This window comes from Halteromyces radiatus (genome assembly GCF_025201355.1).
Source record: "Halteromyces radiatus strain CBS 162.75 chromosome Unknown BX664scaffold_15, whole genome shotgun sequence".
Lineage (NCBI taxonomy): Eukaryota > Fungi > Mucoromycota > Mucoromycetes > Mucorales > Cunninghamellaceae > Halteromyces > Halteromyces radiatus.
Window position 1 is genome coordinate 10,001 of NW_026251701.1, and position 10,707 is coordinate 20,707.

Genomic DNA, 10,707 nt, shown 5'->3' on the forward strand with positions numbered 1-10,707 from the left:
ACCCAATCCTTTCGGCATCAACTTGCCCAAGATTTCTCCCAGAGTTGAATACCGTTCTTGTATTCTTTTGTCCCCAAAATGAATTAGGTACAAGAGAATACGCAAAGACAATTCACGGTGAAATAATATCAAGTTTCCCCCAGGAGTTTCCCCCCAAGAAAAACCCGACCCATTTCTAATGATCCTTCCGCAGGTTCACCTACGGAAACCTTGTTACGACTTTTACTTCCTCTAAATAATCTAGTTTGCCATAGTTCTCCCCCAAGCTCGGATGTTGCCATCTAAACCTAGGGAATCCCACATGCTCACTATGACCATTCAATCGGTAGTAGCGACGGGCGGTGTGTACAAAGGGCAGGGACGTAATCAACGCAAGCTGATGACTTGCGCTTACTAGGAATTCCTCGTTGAAGAACAATAATTGCAATGTTCTATCCCCAGCACGACAAAATTTCAAAAGTTTACCCAGACCTTCCGGCCAAGGAATAATAAAACTCGCTGATTTTGTCAGTGTAGCGCGCGTGCGGCCCAGAACATCTAAGGGCATCACAGACCTGTTATTGCCTAAAACTTCCACTGAATTGAATTCAGTAGTCTCTCTAAGAAGCTGGGGGACCCGAAGGCCCCATTGCTACCGACTAAAAAGTTGGCCCAGCTAGTTAGCAGAATAAGGTCTCGTTCGTTATCGGAATTAACCAGACAAATCACTCCACGAACTAAGAACGGCCATGCACCACCACCCATAAAATCTAGAAAGAGCTTTCAATCTGTCAATCCTTATCATGTCTGGACCTGGTGAGTTTCCCCGTGTTGAGTCAAATTAAGCCGCAGGCTCCACTCCTGGTGGTGCCCTTCCGTCAATTCCTTTAAGTTTCAGCCTTGCGTCCCATACTCCCCCCAGAACCCAAAAACTTTACTTTCGCTAAGCTGCTGAACTCGGCCAAAGGCCAGAGCCCAATCGCTAGTCGGCATAGTTTGTGGTTAAGACTACGACGGTATCTAATCGTCTTCGATCCCTCAACTTTAGTCCCTGATCAATGAAAACGTCCTGGGTCAAATGCTTTCGCAGTAGTTTGTCTTCGGCCAATCCAAGAATTTCACCTCTAGCGGCCAAATACAAATGCCCCCAACCGTTCCTATTCATCATTTCTTAATGTCAAGTAAACCAACAAAACAAGACTCAAGTCCTATTTCATTATTCCATGCTAACACATTCAGGCGCGAAGGCCTACTTTGAGCATTCTGATTTGCTCATGGTAATACGCCTGGGCAGAGAGTAAGGCCAACCGAAGCCAACCCTACCATGCACCAAGCTTTCTCGCCAGTTCCTTACCCATCTAGCCCAATGAAGGACCAGCGGCAAAGAAGCTAGGCGGAAGTGCGACTACGGACGTTTTAACTGCAACAACTTTAATATACGCTTTTGGAGCTGGAATTACCGCGGCTGCTGGCACCAGACTTGCCCTCCAATTGATCCTCGTTAAGGGATTTAAATTGTACTCATTCCAATTGCTAGGCCAAAATGACCCAGCATTGTTATTTATTGTCACTACCTCCCCGAATTGGGATTGGGTAATTTGCGCGCCTGCTGCCTTCCTTGGATGTGGTAGCCGTTTCTCAGGCTCCCTCTCCGGAATCGAACCCTAATTCCCCGTTACCCGTGGTAGCCATTGTAAGCCTCTATCTTACAATCAACAGCCTGATAGGGCAGAAAATCGAATGTACCGTCGCCAGCACAAGGCCATGCGATCAGCTAAATTATTATGAATCACCAAAAGAACTGGTTTTACCCAGGTTGGCTTTGATCTAATAAGTGCAGCCCTTCTGTAAAGTCAGGCCTTTTTTTGCATGTATTAGCTCTAGAATTACCACGGTTATCCAGTAGTAAGGTATTTGTCATGTAGATCATAACTGATTTAATGAGCCATTCGCAGTTTCGCTGTAAAAATTTGCTTTTACTTGGACATGCATGGCTTAATCTTTGAGACAAGCATATGACTACTGGCAGGATCAACCAGGTAACTACTTGGGGAAAAACCGTTTGGCTGGAGTGCTAGGGAAAATCAATTCCTTTGCTCCCCACTTTCCCATGGCGGTTCAACCTGAAATTAATTAGGTCAATCCACCATGAACCACGTCTCATTTTTTTCTCCTTTCGCCTACCATTGTAGGTTGTTCTAGGTCGACTAGGCAAGTTTTCCTAAGAAATCTCGCCCAATCTTCCCATATCCATATTGCCAGTTCGACAGTTTTTCTAACACAATGCTATCACCTAAATAATTTTAGGCGAAAGATTGGTCAAAAAATGAAGGTTTAGGCCAAGAAGACGTATACTCATCTTCCCAACCTATTACCCTCGAGTAGGTTTACCAAATAGTCCTAGCCATGGGCCAGTCGTACCAAGTTCACCAGTCATTCTTCAGGCCATCCCTAAGGACGCCCCGAATAATGTTTTTTTGCATCGATGAGGAAAGAGATGACCCAAATTCTCTTCTGCCCAACGATTGCTGGCTCCTAGTCTCCATCTCTGCCCACCAAAGTAAGCAAAGACCTGAAAAGGTGCCTGGTAGAATCATCCTGGCCAGCCTCCCAAGTTTCCCTAGGAAGTTTTGACCGATTCCCTTGAAATTCTGGGGAGACTCTGAACCTTTCGGTTCTTCGTCCCAACCCTTCCTTTCATATATTCTATGGGTCGACATTAGCTCGGGGCATTCTCCACACTGAATATCCTGGCTTTGTAAAAGTCAATTTTTGAGATTTTAAAAAATAATGGAGCTAATTCATTTAAACCATGTTGATGATATAGAGAATAATTTTCTGATTAGTCTACATACTTTCCTTTTATAGATTGTCTTATTCCTTTTTGAGAAAAAATAAAAAAAAGTACTTTTTACTAGTATTTTACTAGTAAATGCTAGTAAAATTATATCCCCCCTCTATCCCCCTTAGCGGACATTAAAATATTCATCAACCACAGGCTGTACTATTAAAATGCAGCTCAAATATAAGCTACATATATACATGCCACATATAAATAGCTGTAAAATCACCCTTTATTGCTCACTAATCATTCAAAAATCGTCATCATTGCATGAAATTTGGAGAGAATGTATATTAAATAATTGTCTTTTAATTGTATTAAGGACAATTTATATATTATATTATAATTTATAGAATAAAATAAAAAATAAGCGTTAATTTCATCATAGCTCACCCGATATTCAACATTAACCAATCAAATTGCACCATTGGATTCATCTCAGAAAAATAGACAAACAATATTAATAGCCTTTTATTGGTCAACTTGGTCCAAAGTGAGAAATTCAATATCAATGTCTTTTTTACTATGCTGTAATGTGCCATGTACCACCTTTTTTTTTATAACTGACCCAAAAATCATCATCATAACACAAAATTTGGACTGAATACGTATTAAATAATTCTCTTTCAATTGTATTAATAACAATTAATAGATTATGGCATAATTTACAGAGTAAAATAAAAAATAAGCGTTAATTTCATCATATCTCACCCAATATTCAACATTAACCAATCAAATAATACCATTGGATTCCTCTCAAAAAAATAGATAAACAATATTAATAGCCTTTTATTGGTCAACTTGGTGCATAATGAGAAATTCAATATCAATGTCTTTTTTACTATGCTCTAATGTGCCATGTACCACCTTTTTTTTTGTAACTGACCCAAAAATCACCATCATAACATGAAATTTGGAGAGAATGTATATTAAATAATTCTCTTTCAATTATATTAGTAACAATTTATATATTATGACATAATTTACAGAGTAAAATAAAAAATAAGTGTCAATATCGCTATAACTCACCCAATATTCAACATTAACCAATCAAATTGCACCATTGGATTCCTCTCAAAAAAATAGACAAACAATATTAATAACATTTTATTGGCCAACTTGGTGCATAGTGAGCAATTCAATATCAATGTCTTTTTTACTATGCTGTAGCGTGCCATGTACCACCTTTTTTTTTTTTTTGTAATTCACTCAATAATCACCATCATTGCATGAAATTTGGAGAGAATACATATTAAATAATTATCTTTCAATTATATTAATAACAATTTATACATTACCTCACAATTTACAGAGTAAAATAAAAAATAAGCATCAATATCGCCATATCTCACCCAATATTCAACATTAACCAATCAAATCACTACCATTGGATTCTTCTCAGAAAAATAGACAAACATTATTAATAACTTTTCATTGGTTAACTTGCTCCACAGCGAGAAATTTGATCCATAATACTTTACATATGTTCTATTGTCACATGAAAATGGATTATACAGTGTGTATATCTTTATATTTTTATAACTCGGTCAAAAATCATCATCATTGCTTCAAATTTGGAACAAATATACATCCATATATTCTCTTTCACTTTTATTAATAACAATTTATACCTTACCTCCCAATTTTTAGAGTAAAAATAAAAAAAAGAACAATATCATAGGCAAAAATTTCTAAATCAGTCACAATTCTCAACATCATCGAAAAAAAATTACATCACTAGATTCCTCTCAAAAAAGTAGCTAAACATCATCTAATATGGAGTAAAGCACTACCTTAATGAAATAATGTGTAATTAACAATAATCCTTTTTTTTTATTATTTTTCCTTTCCATTTTTGGAAAAAAAATTTCATTGGCTCATCGAAATTTCTCTGGAATCTTCCTTTGATTTTTGAAAAAAGTATAAAAGAGAGGTCAAAAAACTTGATCTTTTTTTTTTTTTTTCTTTGTCATCACTAAGGTATGCAATAGTATCAGATTGGTTAGGAATCTTGGGTCAATAGATTCTAGTCGAATACTTGTTGTTCGTCAAAGCTTTCTCTGGTATTTAAGGCATACTACATTCTACTTCTATATAATGGTCTTTATAGTAGTATGTTTGTAGTAGAATAACTTGTTATTCTAACCTTACATAAAAGGGCATGGTAAGCAGATGCAGGGTTTAGCAGACACTGCCATTGTCGGAAGATCTGGTACAGAATTCATACTGTATAAGGTGATGGCCCCCCCTATTGAAATGAAAATGAAAATAAAACCTAAAAAATGAAGATGAATATAAAAAACTCTCTTCATCATTGGATACACAATAAAGAGTAGTATAAATGTTCATAATGACTTTTTATTGGTTAGCTTGCTCAATCTCGAGAAATTCGATGCGTAAGCCCGTTTTTTACTATGCTGTCAAGTGACATGTCCCTCTTTGTTTTTTTGTAACTGACTCAAAAATCATCATCATTGTATCAAATTTGGAGTAAAGATACACAATCATATTACCTTTCATTCGTATTAATGACACTTTACATGTTACCTTGCCATTTGTAGAGTTATTTAAAAAATAAAGGACAATGTCATGATTTCTCACTCAATTTTCATCGTTATACAATACTATTATACCAGTGTATTCTTCTCATAAAAATAGTGCAAGTCATATAATATCATTTTATTCATTAGCTTGCTCCATTACGAGAAATTCGACGCGTAAATTTCTTTTACACTATAATATCACATATGATAGATACATATATACCTCTTTATACTATGCTCAAAAGTCATCATCATTGTATCAAATTTGGAATAAACATACACCAACATATTCCCTTTCACATGCCTTAATAATAATTTATATCCATTCATTTATACATCAGTCAAAAAAAAAAAAAAAGAAACAATCATTTGCACTTTATTAAAAAAAAAAAACTAGCTAATATATTGACTAGTTTGCATAGTATCTATATTAAATAATAAAAAAAAGGTTAGTAGTATTCTTTTACTCTAAATAAAAATAAAAATAAAAAAAAAAAGAAAAAGACATTACCTAAAGGTCATGGCCCCATTACAATGCATCTCCATCTTGCACAAGAAGAAAAAAAAGTAACCACCAAGTTCAACACATTGCCTAGTTGCCACAGTATCTAAATAAAATAAAAAAGAAAAAAGTTAGTCATATTCTTTTACTTTATAAAAAAAAAAAGCAAGTCCATTACCTTAAGGTTACCACGAGATCCCTTTACCATTGGCAACATGAATAAAAACAAAAAGAGGTAAGCACCAAGTTTAACCTATAGAATAGTCTCTATAATGTAAACAAAATAAAAAAGAAAAAGAAAAAGAAAAAGGTTAGTAATATTCTTTGACTTGTAAAAAAAAAAAAAAAAAAAAGTAACTCCGTTACCTTAAGGTCAGCATAAGATCCCTTTGACATGACCAACATGAATAAAACAAAAGGAGGTAACCACCAAGTTTAACGGATAGAATAGTTGCTATAATATAAATAAAATAAAAAAAGTAGGTAGTTAGTAATATTCTTTGACTTTATTAAAAAAAAAAAGTAAGTCCATTACCTTAAGGTCAACACGAGATCCCCTTGACATCACCAACATGAATAAAACAAAAGGAGGTAAACACCAAGTTTAGCAGATAGAATAGTCTCTACAATATAAATAAAAAAAAAAAAGAAGAAATGAAAAAGGTTAGTAGTATTCTTTTACTTTATAAAAAAAAAAAAAAAAAAAAAAAAAGTAACTCCGTTACCTTAAGGTCAACACGAGATCCCCTTGACATCACCAACATGAATAAAAACAAAAAGAGGTAACCACCAAGTTTAACAGATAAAGTAGTTGCTATTATATAAATAAAGCAAAAAAAAAAAAAAAAAAGTAAAAGGTTAGTAGTGTTCTTTTGCTTTATAAAAAAAAAAAAAGGAAAAGTACCTCCGTTACCTTAAGGTCACTACGAGATGTCGTTACCATTGCCAACATGAATAAAACAAAAGAAGGTAAACACCACTTGTATCATATAGAATAGTCTCTACAATATAAAAAAAAAAAAAAAAGAAGAAAAGAAAAGGTTAGTAGTATTCTTTTACTTTATAAAAAAAAAAAAAAAAGTAGCTCCGTTACCTTAAGGTCACCACGAGATCTCTTTGACATGACCAACATGAATAAAACAAAGAGAGGTAACTACCAAGTTTAACAGATATAACAGTTGCTATAGCATAAATAAAATAAAAAAGGTAAATACTTAGTAATATTCCTTGACTTTATAAAAAAAAAAGTAAGTCCATTACCTTACGGTCAACACGAGATTCCTTTGCCATCACCAACATGAATAAAACAAAAAGAGGTAGCCACCATATTTAACAGATAGAATAGTTGCTATAATATAAATAATAATAATAAAAAGAAAAAGAAAAGAAAAAGGTTAATAATATTGTTTTACTTTATAAAAAAAAAAAAAAGTAACTCCGTTACAGTACCTTAAGGTCAACACGAGATCTCCTTGCCATCGTCAACATGAATAATACAAAAAGAGGTAACCGCCACTTTTAACACATCGAATAGTTTCTACAATATAAATAAAATAAAAAAAGTAGGTAGTTAGTTATATTCTTTTACTTTATAAAAAAAAAGTAAAGTCCATTACCTTAAGGTCACCACGAGATCCCTTTACCATTGGCAACATGAATAAAAACAAAAAGAGGTCAGCACCAAGTTTAACAGATAGAATAGTTGCCATAATATAAATAAAATAAAAAAGAAGAAGAAAAGAAATAGTTTAGTAATATTCTTTTACGTTATAAAAAAAAAAGGAAGTCCGTTACCTTAAGGTCACCACGAGATCTCTTTACCATCACCAACATGAATAAAACAAAAAGAGGTAACCACCAAGTTTAACAGGTAGAATAGTTGCTATAATATAAATAAAATAAAAAAAAAAAAAAGAAAAGAAGGTTAGTAATATTCTTTTACTTTATAAAAAAAAAAAAAAAAAGTTAACTCCGTTACCTTAAGGTCACCACGAGATCTCTTTGACATGACCAACATGAATAAAACAAAGAGAGATAAACACCACTTTTAACACATAAAATAGTTGCTATAATATAAATAAAATAAAAAAAGTAGGTAGTTAGTAGTATTCTTTTACTTTATATAAAAAAAAGTAAGTCCATTACCTTAAGGTCATCATAGATCCCGTTGACATCACCAACATGAATAAAACAAAAAGAGGTAACCACCAAGTTTAACACATAAACTAGTCTCTACCATATAAATAAAAAAAAAAAAGAAGAAGAAAAAGGTTAGTAATATTCTTGTACTTTATAAAAAAAAAAAAAAAAAAAAAAGTAACTCCGTTACCTTAAGGTCAGCATAAGATCTCTTTGCCATCGTCAACATGAATAAAACAAAAGGAGGTAAACACCACTTTTAACACATAAACTAGTTGCTACAATATAAATAAAATAAAAAAAGTAGGTAGTTAGTAGTATTCTTTTACTTTATATAAAAAAAAGTTAACTCCATTACCTTAAGGTCATCATAGATCTCTTTGCCATCAGCAACATGAATAAAACAAAAGGAGGTAACCACCAAGTTTAACACATAAAATAGCCTCTACAATATAAATAAAATAAAAAAAAAGAAAAAGAAAAAGAAAAAGGTTAATAATATTCTTTTACTTTATAAAAAAAAAAAAAAAAAAAAAAAATAGGAAAAGTAACTCCGTTACCTTAAGGTCACCACGAGATCCCTTTACCATTGCCAACATGAATAAAACAAAAAGAGCTAAACACCACTTTTAACACATAAACTAGTTGCTATAATATAAATAAAATAAAAAAAAAAGGTTAATAGTATTATTTCACTTTATAAAATAAAAAAAAAAGGATATTTCAATAGTTCCTTACGTTATGTCATGTCAAGAGATTATTTTGTCGTTACTACTAGTCGTTACATTGTTGCTAATGAATAAAAGTAAAAAGGTGAATGTCAGTGTATATAAATAAAAAAAAAGAGTCAGTTGTATCGTTCATTACCAAAAGTCGTATTAACATTAATAGTAGTAAAGAAAAAAAAAGGATAAGGAAAGAGAAATAAAAAAAAAAAAAAAGGAAAAAAAAAAAAGGAGAATTGGGGCCCAGATCTCGTTTTTTTTTTTTTTCTCATAGCTATTTTCGCGTATGTACGCCATCGGAAAGGTTGTTTATCTCTGTATACATCATCTAAAAGATTGTTTATTTCTTCTTTTTTTTTTTTTTTTCTTCTGTGTACCATTCGGAAAGGTTGTTTATCTCTGTATGTATCATCTAAAAGATTGTTTATTTCTTCTGTGTACCATTCGGAAAGGTTGTTTATTTCTTCTTTGTTTGGGGGGCCGTTTTTTTTTTTTTTTGTTGATGTTACTTCTATGGGATACCAAAAGGAGATGTATATCTAATTAATGCATCATCTTTTTTTTTTTTTTTTTTTTCGTTGATGTTACTTTTGTGGGATACCAAAAGGGGATGTATATCTAATTAATGCATCATTTTTTTTTTCTTGTATACCATATGCAACGTTGTTTTACTTTTTTCTTTTTTTCACTTTTGTGTACCATCTGAAAGGTTGTTTACTTCTTTTTTTCTTCTATCCTGTCTATCGTTTCATCCATTCTTTTTTATTCTATCCTGTCCACCCGTTCATCCATTAAAAAAAAAAAAAAAAAAAAAAAAAAAAAAAAAAAAAGAGAATTATATTCACTTTATTAAAAAAAAAAAAAAAAAAAAAAAAGGTTCTATCTAAAACAAAATATATCATAGTATAATCCATCCTGTCAATATACGTATCATCATCCTATTCATTATAAAAAAAAAAAAATAAAAAATAAAAAAATCAGTTACTTCCTTTTCACTTTACATATGTATACTGTATATGTATATAAAAAGAATCATCATTACCAAAAGTTCATCTTGACATTGTTTGTTCTAATTTGTTCTAACCAAAAGAAAGTATAGAGTTCTATAGATAGACTAGTTGTTATAGTATCTAAATAAAATAAAAAAAAAAAAGTAAATAGTTAGTTAGCATTCTTTAACTTGATAAAAAACAAAAAGAGGTAACGACATTACCTTAAGGTCCTCATTAGATTGTTGTTGCCATCTTGAATAAAAAGTAAAGGAAACGCCAAGTTCAAACAGATAGACTAGTTGCTATAGTACCTAAATAGCATAATAACATAAAAAAAGTAAATAGCTATTAGTATTCTTTTACTTTATATAAAAAAAAAAAGCTAACTCCATTACCTTCCAGTCACGACATTCCTTTACCATCACCAACATGAATAAAACAAAAGGAGGTAAACACCACGTTTAATAGATAGAATAGTTACTACAGTGTAAGTAAAATAAAAAAAAAAAAAAAAAAAGTAAATAGTTAGTCATATTCTTTTACTTTATATAAAAAAAAAGCAAGTCCGTTACCTTAAGGTCAACTTGAGATCTCTTTGACATGACCAACATGAATAAAACAAAAGAAGGTAAGCACCACTTTTAACGCGTAAAGTAGTTGCTATAATATAAATAAAATAAAAAAGAAAAAGAAAAAGAAAAAGGTTAGTAGTATTCTTTTACTTTATAAAAAAAAAAAAAAAAAAAAAAAAGTAACTCCGTTACCTTAAGGTCACCACAAGATCTCTTTGACATCACCAACATGAATAAAACAAAAAGAGTTAAACACCACTTTTAACACATAAACTAGTTATTACAATATAAATAAAATAAAAAAAGTAAACAGTTAGTAGTATTCTTTTACTTTATATAAAAAAAAAGTTAACTCCATTACCTTTTGGTCATCATAGATCCCCTTGTCATCATCAACATGAATAAAACAAAAA

At 31.7% G+C, this 10,707-nt stretch overlaps 2 protein-coding genes across 2 annotated transcripts; both read right to left on the reverse strand.

Moving 5' to 3' along the window:
- Window positions 1-6,301: 6,301 nt before the first annotated feature.
- On the reverse strand, window positions 6,302-7,165 carry BX664DRAFT_353973 (uncharacterized protein; the record flags this gene model as incomplete). Its single annotated transcript, XM_051547719.1, has 6 exons — window positions 6,302-6,320; window positions 6,416-6,489; window positions 6,592-6,680; window positions 6,807-6,867; window positions 6,960-7,019; window positions 7,127-7,165. 6 exons carry the CDS (start codon window positions 7,163-7,165, stop codon window positions 6,302-6,304), a joined length of 342 nt encoding a protein of 113 aa, XP_051395643.1.
- A 686-nt stretch (window positions 7,166-7,851) lies between these two features.
- On the reverse strand, window positions 7,852-8,944 carry BX664DRAFT_362915 (uncharacterized protein; the record flags this gene model as incomplete). Its single annotated transcript, XM_051548346.1, has 6 exons — window positions 8,873-8,944; window positions 8,566-8,797; window positions 8,364-8,450; window positions 8,196-8,261; window positions 8,012-8,098; window positions 7,852-7,932 (listed from the first exon to the last, which is right to left on the reverse strand). The coding sequence occupies exons 2-6, from the start codon at window positions 8,602-8,604 to the stop codon at window positions 7,852-7,854; spliced, it is 360 nt and encodes a 119-aa protein (XP_051395644.1). The 5' UTR covers window positions 8,605-8,797; window positions 8,873-8,944.
- Window positions 8,945-10,707: the final 1,763 nt, after the last annotated feature.